The sequence below is a fragment of the Telopea speciosissima genome, chromosome 4 (assembly GCF_018873765.1).
Source record: "Telopea speciosissima isolate NSW1024214 ecotype Mountain lineage chromosome 4, Tspe_v1, whole genome shotgun sequence".
In the NCBI taxonomy this organism is placed as follows: Eukaryota; Viridiplantae; Streptophyta; class Magnoliopsida; order Proteales; family Proteaceae; genus Telopea; species Telopea speciosissima.
Window position 1 is genome coordinate 36,233,369 of NC_057919.1, and position 12,097 is coordinate 36,245,465.

A 12,097-nucleotide genomic window follows, 5' to 3' on the forward strand; every position below is an offset into this window, starting at 1 on the left:
GCTCTATAGGAATGTGATCACCAAAGTAAATTTTGGATTGCATCTATAAGCACCAATCTAATGTCAAGTGACCATATGATGTCTACGACGGGTATTTCTTCTTTTTAATATCTGCCAACTAGAACGAACAACCCGTTGTGGTTTAGAAGGAGCTTGTAGAGAAGAATCTAAGCTGTTATGATGCAATTGGAAATGTATTGGGCTAGATGTCATTCTCGCATTGACAAACCCTCGAATCCACGAGGTAAATGAAACCCTAGTTCCAATGCGGAAGAAGAGCAAATAAGAAGCTTTTGATTGAAAATAACCTTATAGAAGTCCCAAAATGATCTTTTATAGGTAGGTTAGCTTACAAAGAAGAGAAAAAAACATAAAAAAAAAAATAGAAAAGTAGGAAAAAATCGTAAATTGTGTACTAAACTTTATGGGCCTCGAAAACTCCTTGAACAGATGATTTGGGTGAATCCAACTGAACCAAAAATAGTAGTTTCTAGGTCAATAATGCTTTTAGAGCATTGGTTGCCATTTCTAAATTGGGCTTACGGATCTCGTAATTCTTCCTGAGTCAAAAGTTATGGTCCCAACATAGTAGAGTCATGTGATGAGCTGTGGGAGCAGGTTGGCATAGTTGTGGCAGGAGAAGAATTTTGAAACAATGGTAACAAGGACTAATATGTAACGGGAATAGATAAGTAAACTGGTGCATAACCTGAAGTAGGTGGGGGAGGATGATGAAGGTGATAAACTCAACAAAGGGAAAAAACATCTCATCAAATACCACATGATGTGAAATATAGACACAACTAGTTTGATAATCAAAACAACGATATCCCTTATGATGTGAGAGATATCCAATAAAAACACATCGTGTAGATAACAAGCACAACTAACACATGAATAAAATAGAATAATCAAGAGCAGTGCCAAAAAATACCTCAAATGAAGATTTTCCACCAAGTACTCGAGTCAGCGAACGATTTATTAAGAATAGAGCTGTAGCAAATACCTCAAGCCAATCTAAGAAGGAAGTTTACATTGAAAACAGAGTTAATCCAATTTCTATCACATAGAGATGATTTCGCTTAATACGACCATTTTGTGCAGGTGTGTAAGGACAAGAAGACAAAAAATATATCCATGTGTAGAAAAAATATGTCTGAAATGGCCGACCAATATGCTGACCAGCCCCATCAGTTTGTAAGTAACATATGTTAGTATTTGACACAGTAGGAAGTACGGGGGCTAGATCTCATTCTAGTACTCATGACCCTTGAATCCTTAAGGTAAAGAAAACCCTAATTCCAACAAAGAAGAAGAGAAAATAAAGCAATTAGGTTATAAACTTCAAAATGATCTTATTTCATCCAAGATTGACGATAATATAAAATCAAATATTGGGTTTTCATAATGGAACCAAGTCAACGGTCATTTGGGACATAAACATAGAAATAAATCCTACAATCTCCCACTTGGACCAAAATGACCAGTTCACAGCAACCTAACCTTTATTTGTGAAAAACATTAAAAAAAAAATGTATTCGTTTAAACGACTATACTTAGATTCCAAAAAATTTAGAAAACAACACAATGTGGCCACTTTAATAAAACATCCCATCTGTTGGCTGCATTCAGTAATACCTTGAATGAATGAATCCATTGATATGAACTATGGTGGTTATGTGTCATTTATAAGTCAACACACTCCCTTCCATAATCACAATATCAACAATTCCATCCAAACCGGTTCTTAAGTATGAAACAAATAATAAATGGTCCAAACAATAATATCTCACTCATATCGCAATAAGTGTATACACAAAGATAGATATGAGAAATGAGCATATCAAATAATAGAGGGTGTCTATAACAAAATGTGACCAATACATCAAACTCTAGTAAGACCCATATTAGATACAAGATCTTCAAAGAGCTTAGGTGCCAATACCTTGGTCAACGGATCTGCAATCATCAGACTTGTCTTTATATGAGATACAGACACCATCTGTTCCTGAATAGCTTCCTTCACAAAGTTGTACTTCACTCCAATATGCTTAGCTCTGCTAGAATGCTTGTCATTCTTGGAGTAGTACACAGCAGCGACGTTGTCATAGTAAATTCTCAATGGCTTCATGATGGAGTCGACAGTCCGAAGCCCTGAGATGTAATTCCGCAACCAAATCACCATTGATGTGGTCTCAAAGCATGCCACGAACTCCGCTTTCATGGTGAAAGTGGAGACACAAGTCTGTTTCTTGGACTTTCAAGAAATTGCCCCACCAGCTAATAGAAAGACATAACCAGATGTAGACTTCCTACTGTTGAGGCAACCAGCAAAACCGGAGTCTGAATAACCGATCACTTCCAATTGATCAGTTGCTCTATAAGTAAGCATGTAGTCTTTCGTTCCTTATAAATAACACATCACCTTCTTAGCAGCTACCCAGTGATCCATGCTAGGATTGCTAATGTATCTGCCCAACATCTCAAGTGCATAGCTGATATCTGGATGAGTACAAGTCATGGCATACATAAGACTTCCCACAGCTAAAGAATAGGGAATGTCTTTCATCCGTTCTCGCTCTAGATCATTCTGCGGACACTGGCTCAAACTAAACTTATCACCCTTAATCACAGGAGCAACACTAGGTATGCAGGTCTTCATACCATATCTCTCAAGAACTTTGTCAATGTAGGCTCTCTGTGATAGTCCAAGCAGTCGTCGAGACCTATCTCGAAATATCTCTATGCCGATAACAAAAGATGCCAAACCCATATCCTTTATTTCAAAATTCTTAGAGAGAAATATTTTTGTATTTTTTAACAAACCAAGATCATTGCTGGCAAGCAAGATATCATCTACATACAGGACCAGAAATATAAACTTGCTCCCACTGACTTTCGGATATATGCACTTGTCAAAAGTGTTCTCTACAAATTCGAAAGACACGATGATGTGGTTGAACTTTAAATACCACTATCTAGAAGCTTGTTTAAGTCCATAGATTGATTTCTTTAATCTGCACACCAAACTTTTCTTTCCTTATACACTAAACCCTTTTAGTTGGTTCATGTAGACTTCTTCCTCTAAATCTCCGTTCAAGATTGCCATCTTCACATCCTTCTGGTGAAGCTCTAGGTCATAATGAACCACCAATGCTAAAATGATCCTAAGTGAGTCATTCTTAGAAATAGGAGAGAAGGTCTCAGGGTAATCAATGCCTTCCTTCTGAGTGAAACCTTTTATAACTAGTCTGGCTTTATGTCGCTCAACTTTATCCTTCGAGTCGCGTTTGGTCTTAAATACCCATTTACAACTAATTGCTTTAGACCTTGAAGGTAGTTCAACAAGCTCCTAAACATCATTGTCGCTCATGGATTTCATCTCATCTTTTATGGCATCTACCCATTTGTTAGAATCATTATCATTCATAGCCTGTGAAAAACTTAAAGGGTCATCCTTGATTCCTATATCAAACTCAAACTCCTGGAGATACACTATGTAATCATCTGGAAGGGCAGACCTCCTTACTCTCTGAGGTCTACCCTGTACTTCCGACTGAGGAGGAGGTGGAGGTAAATCCACAGTGTTCTCAATGTCAACGTCCTCATGGAGTGGCACAACCTCTGTAATTTGTTGTTCCACAGGATCATCATAAATGATGACGTGTGGAAGAACAACGCTATCACGTTGTCCAGGAGCTGGGAGTGTAGCTCGGAGCTCCTCAAATACCACATTACGTGATTTATCACTCCCACTAATGTTGTTATCCTCTAGGAATCTAGCAGTTGAAGTTTCCACAATCCTAGTACTATGATTAGGTGCATAAAATCTGAATCCCTTTGACCATTGGCAGTAACCAATAAAGTAATAACTAATGGTCATAGGGTCGAGTTTTCTTTCATGTGGGTTATATAATCTGGCTTTAGCTGGATAGCCCCATACGTGTAAGTGTCTTAAACTAGGTTTCTTTCCCATTCATAACTTATAAGGAGTTTTAGAAACTGACTTACTGGGAACCCGATTCAAGATATACACGGCTGTCTTCAAAGCTTCACCCCACATAAACTCAGATAGTGATGAGTTGCTTATCATACTACAAACCATATCCTTAAAGGTACGATTACGTCTTTTCGCAACTCTGTTCTGTTCAGGTGTACCAGGAAGTGTATATTGGGGAGTAATACCCTTCGATTTGAAAAAATGGGCAAACAGTCCTTCAACTTACCCTAGGTCTATATGTCTACCGTAATACTCACCTCCTCTATCTGACCTCACGGTCTTGATCTTTCTGTCCAACTTATTCTCGACTTCAACACAAAATGTCTCAAAGACATTTATGCTTTTAGACTTTTCCTTCAACAAGTAGACATAACAATACCGTGAGTAATCATCGATAAAGGTGATGAAATACGTCTCACCAGTAATGCAGGGGTCAAAAGGTCCACAAATATCGGTGTGAATGAATCCCAGAAGTACATCACTCCTTGTGGCGGCCTCTTTATTCTTTTTAGATTGCTTACCTTTAATGCAATCTATACAAGTTCCAAAGTCAGTGAAGTCTAGTGTAGGTAGCACACCTTCCTTCACTAACCTTCCCATTCTAGGTCTAGAGATATTACCTAAGCGCCTATACCACAGGGTCGCGGAATCATCACTATTGGATTTGCATTTAGATCCAACATTTACATGCAGGGAATCAAAGAATTTTCATAATCGGAGTCCAAATTAAACCTATAAAGACCATCACATGAATATCTAGCAAATACTAGATTATTGGCTTTATAAACTTTAAAAACATTATTCCCAAACATAAAGTCATAACCCTCAGAATCAAGTTTTGATAGAGAAACAAGATTTCTAGAAATAGAGGGGACATAGAGAGTGTCAGATAAATCTAGCTGGTATCCGGTATCCATTATGAGTCTGCAAGTGCCGATTGCTCGAACTTTAGACTCCATCCGGTTTCCCATGTAGACGATACTCTCACTGGGACTTGGGCTCCGATTTGAAAGGAATCCCTGTATGGAATTCGATATATGCACAGTTGCACCAGAATCAATCCACCATGTGTTACAAGGAACGTCAACGAGATTGGTTTGAAAACATACTAGGATAGAATTATTACCCTTCTTTTCGAACCAGGCTCGACGTTTCTGACAGTCTTTTTGAAGATGGCCCTCCTTCTTATAGAAAAAACATCTCACTTTGCCAGAGTTTTTGTTGTCAGTAGGTGGATTGGTCTTCTACTTCTTTGGTGCAGCTTTAAAGTTCTTTCCTTTCTTAGGTTTATGTGACACCATGTTGGCCACTTGACCTCCTGCCTGCTTCAATCTCTGCTCCTCCTGAACCAGCTTACTTTAAAGCGTATTCAGATCCTGATCATTGTCATTCATGTTGCGATGGATCTTGAATGGTTCAAATTTATCAGGGAGTGATTGCAGAATCATCTCAATAAGGAATGGTTCATTCATCTTCTGGTTCAGCTTTTCAAGTTCTACAGCTAAATTTACCATTTCACAGACATGCTGGCCTATGCCACTGCTGCCATTGTATTTCATGGACACTAATTTTTCCATAAGAGTGCCTACAAGTGACTTGTCTGCTAAAGCAAACCGCTTTTCAACATTTGTCAGATACGTCTTTGCATCGTCAGACTCAGGGATCGATCCTTTAATGGTTTTGCCAATGGTCTTCTTGATGAACAAAAGGCACAGATGGTTCGATCGGGTCCATTTCTTATGAAGAGCTTTCTCAGCTGGTGTACTATCATCGGTGAGATCAGCAGGTTTTGTAATGCGGAAGCAATAGTCATGATTAACGACAGCTAGGTAGTAAATCAACTCCTCACGTCAATCTGGGTAGTTGGAGCCATTGAAGATAGGGACGGTATTAGGCACTGTCATAGATGATATACCCTCTAAAATGGAACATAATACACGCTTACTATCTGTAATGCTTTGAATTTTAATAGTACTAGAAAGAGCAACCTATTGCATCATTACAATCTATCCTTCGGGATCAAGAAAGTAACACGCTAGTGGTTCACTTAAAAGGTATTGGAAGTCACCCATAGGATCAAAAATCTATCTACACAACCAAGCAGTGATGTGTGCCTTTGGACACTCCCATCCCAACCTAACTTCTAGACTAATGATTTATCATAATGCCCTATAATTTGTCTTTAATTTGATGTTATCACAGTAATGTTTGGGGTTAGCGGTTATGACCATCACAATCATGATGAAACGTGTACCTTTGGATACTCCCGTTTAATCCTAATTGCATGACCCAATATCCTAAACTGGTTGCAATATATTTGGGGTAAAATTTTATTTATATTTAAAGCTAACGGTTAAATTCAACATAGTTGAGAAAAATGTGTACCTTTGGATACTCCCACTCATCTCAACTATGTGATTGTCTTTAATGCCTTAAAATTTCAAGTTTTATAATGTCATTTCATTAATGATGTTAGGATTAATAATTTTAGGTTTAATCTCTTTGAATTTCATGACTGATCCGCTTTGGCGCAATCAAATCACTAGTTTCTTAGTTTTATTTCTAAAATTCTAACATCTTGTCATATATGACATCAATAAATTACTAATTTTATTATCCCAAAATTTAGTGCAACTAATATCATCAATATATTTTATCTTGAAGTTCTCCTAAAATAACAAACATAGGAGAAGGCGGAATCAAACTCGGATTTAAAATGAAGACAGAATCACAACGGAAAGGATTATGTAATAATTTTGTCACATACAAATTTCCGTCGCTAAAGGTTCTATTTCTGTCCCTAATAATAAGTTTCTGTTGCTAATAATCATAAATAAACAAAAACTGATTTAAAGAGAACATGTTTGTTTTCATAAATAAAAATAGAAAACATACATGAACAGAAATGGAAATCATAAACAGAAGCAAACTTAATTCCATTTATAACATAATAGAGTAGAAACAGAAACACAAATTCGATTCAAACAAACCAGTTTCTATTTATGAACATAAATTAATTCATAAATTTAAACAAACAGATTCTGTTTATAACATAAATAGTTTCTCATATAAACAAATTGATTTTTGTTTCAATTTCTGTTCATAAACAGAAATCAGTTTAATAAACTTAAACAAACATGTTTCTAAAGCGTGGTCGGAATATTCCAATCCCTATCGGAGTTCCAACCGTTGGTGACCGGAATCCGACCGGGTCACCGGTTGACCCGTCGGGTCAAAATTTGGGGCAAAAATGGATCCGGGTCGGATCCGTTCTAAACCGGTTGGTTCGGTCTGGGATTGGTTTGGTCTTGTTTGAATAGGACCGAACCAAACTAGTTCACATGATGGTCTAGTCTTAATGGGCCAAGCACTATGGGCTCTTAACTTTTACTTATTATTGTTATTTTTCATAAGAGGACTAAGCCCATTAATGAGCTACAACCCATAACATTAAAACATAACTTAATAACTCTTAATATACCTAAAAGTTCATAAACAAATTAAATAATGACACCATTATCTCTTTCTTCAACCTTAAGTTAGGAACACACAAACCAGAACTCGTACAAGTTCTGTCCGTGAACAACCAGTTGGCCGATGAGGCCTCTACAGGTGACCGTTGGCTCTCATATTTTGGGCAAACGATGGCAGTACTTCGGTGAACACAAATCCGGTGTCCAATCGTCCAAAAATAAACCACACAAAGTGATTCAAAAAAATAATCTAACCAACACCTCACTTTAATGGCTGGTCTCTTTAAAGAAACAAAGCGATCCAGAGCATGAGAGCTACAATCCGTGCTCTGATACCATATGAAGGGAGTTTTTATAAACAACCTTCTATCAATCCGATTTTTACTCTATGCAATGAATTGCTAGAAATAAAGGTGTTTAATGACATACCGTTCACCGACGAAAATGAACCGATAGCTTGAGCATCTGCCATGTCTTGCAATCCTTTCTTAGAGACACAACACCCACGTTCTTGAAGAAGATTTGATTTCTTCCCTATGCTCCTTTCACAATGACTCTCACTCAATGGTAATGAGAATGCTCGATGGATTAGGGAAGGACCAAATCTCCAATTTTATAACCTTAATCACTACCTCCCATTAAGGTAATGTCCAGTTAGATTAGATGGATTTTCTTATTTACAGCCAGACACATATGGAGGGAATCTCTAATTGAATCCAAGATTGATGATAATACAAAATCAAATATTAGGTTTCCATAATGGAACCAAGTCAACGGTCATTTGGGACATATGTTACAATAAGAATAGCCTAAACTTGAGAGATCTTAAAATAAGATAGTTGGGACTGTCCAGACTTATTGATATAATACCAATGATACTTGGAATGGAAGGAGTGAAACAAAAGAAGAAGGTCAAAGAGTGAAAGCCATTATAGTTGCAGAGAAAGAAATCTGAGAAGGAATTGCGAAAGAAGACCACAAAAACCTAAGCAAGTGATACCATATTCTCCTTGAATATTGGGGTGTGATTTTATTAACTCATGATTTTTTATTATATTAACTCAATCTATAATCACAGACGATAGTGAGAATTTATACAAGTGAATTCCCTATTTTTTAACCCCAAGGGGAACGCAGTTGGCAAGGGATGAGGCCTAAGGAAGCTGAAGGTCTTGAGTTCAACTCCGCCTCCCCCCTTGGGGCCATCGGCCTGAGAGGAAACTCCCTGGTCAACATGGGGCCCCAGTACCTCCTGGTTCGTATGTGTTGCAGGGTCGTACACGAGCCTTGGCGAACTAGTCGGCCAAAGGCCGGATATGTTACACCCGCACCCCAAATATACCCCTATACCCCGGGACAGTTCAGACCTTTACTAAAGGCAATGCCAAGGTGGCACTAGCCAACACCTGTGACCTCAGACTTAAAATATTATTATAACTATCCCCTTGAAGGCCTGGAAGTGTGGGTCAAAGCCCCGTAACTTTCCTTGAAGTTTGGGCATTGACAGCAGCACCAGAGTCACGAACGGACTCACTCGAACTGAATCCTCTCAAGGATCCGTCCGTGCTGTTACTTATCCTTTTGGTAATTTTTCCTGTGGAACCCACATACCCATGTCCCGGATACTGTAATTTAACCTTTGGGCCATGTGGACCCCTACCCTTACCTTTAGTTGGGCGAGTGGGCCATGAAAGTGGGCTCACAAGGCCAAACTTAAAAAAATAATGGGTTTTAACCTAACCTAAACCAAACAGACCTTAAAGGACAATTAAGTCCTGTGGACTTATGAACCTCAAACATGACCTAATGGGCCCAATGGTCATGACTAAAACCAAACATGCCCTAAGACTCAAATTAAACCCATTTAAAACCTAAGCAATTAAAACGTATTCTAAGGACCCCTAACCAAACACAACCTAAAGCTCCTTCTACCCCTTAAAGATAAGAAATCCCTCCCATTCACTTATCTCTCCCCCTCCAAGCCAAACTGTGGAGGAGAAGAGACAAGAGAAGGAGGAGGAGGAGGAGGAAGGCAAGGGAAGAAGTAGAAGTGGGAGAGGAATGAGAGGGGAAGGGAATAAGATGGGAGCTATTGCAAAATGGTTGGCTACCCACATCTCCTCCTCTTGCTGACCGGACATAGGGAGAAGAAGAAGGTGAAGGAGAAGAGATGGAAAGGAAGGGGGAAGGTCAAGGGGGCTCACCTAGCCTTGTCCTTGCTGCCTCCATTGAAGGTAAGACCTCAAACCCTTGACACTTCTCTTTCTCATTTCCTTTATGTAGAATCCCTTGAGCTTGAGCTAACCTAGGGTTCCATTTGGGACTCAAGGTGATGCTTGGCCCTAATTGGGAGCTCTAAAGGTGTTGACCTAGCTCTAGGAATGGTTCCCATGAGTTGCTTGGCAGCCATTGTTGCTCACCTATGGTTTTGGACTTTGAAACCCCACCCTTGGACCAAATTGAGACCAATCCTTATGTGATCTTCGATCCATAGGTTAAACCTAGGTTCTAGTGACCCTAGGAAGGCTTAGATACCCCTCCCATGTCTTTGAGAGCCAAGGGAACTCTAAGCTTCAAGCTGGAGCAAAAGCCCTTTGAAATCTCAGACTGGATTGCCGGCGGACGCACGACCGGATCCACCAATCATGGTACCACCCGTCAGCCCACCCAGTGTAAACCCTATGAAATGACCTAAATGGATGAACGAACGGGCTCAAGTCTGTTGCATCCACCCGAAGCCAGTTGCTCACGGGCATGTCTTAAGGATCAAACGGATGCAGGGGCGGACCCAAGAAGCACATCCACCTGTTGATCCACTCCCTTTCTGGTGTGCCTCAGGTGTCGAACGGATGAACGATCGAATCCAAGTAAGATGTTCTGCTCGTGGGTCTGCTCGCTCTATTTTTACCTTTTAGCTTAACGGAGTCAGGGACGGACTCACCTCTACTGAAACCGTCCGTGTGTCCGCTCGTGCTATTTTGGTTGAAACTTGATTTTAACCTTAGGGGCCTAGCATGGGACCCTTCTATGCATGTTTTAATGAATTCTTTTGTATGTCTAGGCTAATGTACCGGTGAGATTCATATAAACCACGTCAGATGGCACCCGATGCCCGGGGAGATTCATGTCAATCATGTCGGGTGACACCCAAGTTCGTTGAATGGGTTCTGGGTGACTTTGTTGGGTTTGTATATATATATATATATAAATATAAAATTTCAAGCATGCTATGATATAATTATAAGCATTGTGCGCATTGCATTATTATCCAGATGTGAACTGTTATGAATGTGATAGTATGCTCACCATTGTATCGGGCTATGGTGTCGGGTGTGCCGGTGTCGGAATCCCAATTTATTAAATTATGAAAATTGCTATATGTCATCCTGAACTGTATGTGTCGTGCCATGCTGATACTCAGGTACTAGATGGAATGGGACGTTGATGCACCCGAAATATCTCTAGGGACGAAAGGACTTGCATATAGTATATCTGTGGTTAGGATGCTTGCTCCCTTATGCTACGACCCTTGCCAACAGGGGTTTATGTGTTGGATAATCTGAGCACCTGATGGCTGTGGAGGCAGGAGAGGCCAGGTCAGGGGTAGTGATGGCTATCGGGGTCTACCACTGGATGGTCATGATGGCTTCTACCGACATAGGTCCCCTCATGATAATTGAGGTTTCACTGGGACGATAGGATAAGTGACCCTCAGTGTCTCCCAAATTATCATAGTAGTATATACTTGACCGATAGAATTTGTGTGCTAGGTGGAAAATGAATCTAACATTAGCATGCATCATTCTGCTGATAATGTTTATGTGGTGTATGTGCATTCCCCTTTGCTCCCTCACTAGCTAGTGTAGCTAACCCCGTTATACAACCCCTTTTTAGTCTATATGCAGGTAACCTCTTGACAAGCACTATTGGATGCGAATCAAGTGGAGCCGGTGACTGCGACTTGGATGTAGATGCACACCCAAGAGTGTGGTGCCCTTGGGGTAATTAAATATTATTTAATTTTTGTATTCATTCCACAATCATGTATAAACTGTATGTTTAATTATTAGGAGAGATTGAATGGTTACGTACATTGTTATTGTACTATGTGTTATCATTAGAGAATCGATGCTCTATAATTTCACATAATTTAATTTAATTTCACTTTCGCTATCTCTGTAATGGGAACGGTTTATTCCACTTGATACGTTCCTTTCTGTCGTCATAATGAGATGACTGGGTGGACTGTGGCTCGGGAGACTATATCTGTGATCTTGGTAGGTGTTGGGATGATGAGTAATTGTCCTAGTCATACCCCTATGTGGCAAAATATCTTACATTGGGATGGGGGCATGACAGAGTGGTATCAGAGTCAATGATGCTCTGCACCGACCACAGTCTAGACATGACCTCTTGATTTACTCTCCATAAATTAGGTTCTAAATTAAAAATCTCCAGAACATAAATGGTTGTGTGCAGACATAGGGAGAAGACTGATGGTGGTGAAACAAGAACCTAAAAAATAATAGGCAACATGGAACCTAGGGCTTGGAACATAGGCTAACAAGTTATAGACTGAGTAGTTGCTTGGTTGAGTTTAATTAAGTAATAGATGGGTAATCAT

The 12,097-nt window shown here is 39.5% G+C and overlaps 1 protein-coding gene across 1 annotated transcript; it reads right to left on the bottom strand.

The window, feature by feature from the left end:
- Positions 1-5,358: 5,358 nt before the first annotated feature.
- LOC122659257 lies at positions 5,359-7,945 on the bottom strand. Its single transcript, XM_043854388.1, has 2 exons — positions 7,903-7,945; positions 5,359-5,825 (listed from the first exon to the last, which is right to left on the bottom strand). Exons 1-2 carry the CDS (start codon positions 7,943-7,945, stop codon positions 5,359-5,361), a joined length of 510 nt encoding a protein of 169 aa, XP_043710323.1.
- Positions 7,946-12,097: the final 4,152 nt, after the last annotated feature.

Excerpts from the sequence above, each read along its gene's own strand:
- LOC122659257 (XM_043854388.1), bottom strand. The coding sequence starts at position 7,945 with ATGGCAGATGCTCAAGCTATCGGTTCATTTTCGTCGGTGAACG. Across the intron at positions 5,826-7,902 it reads TTCATTTTCGTCGGTGAACG|CTGTCGTTAATCATGACTAT; the intron begins GTATGTCATTAA and ends TTTACTACCTAG.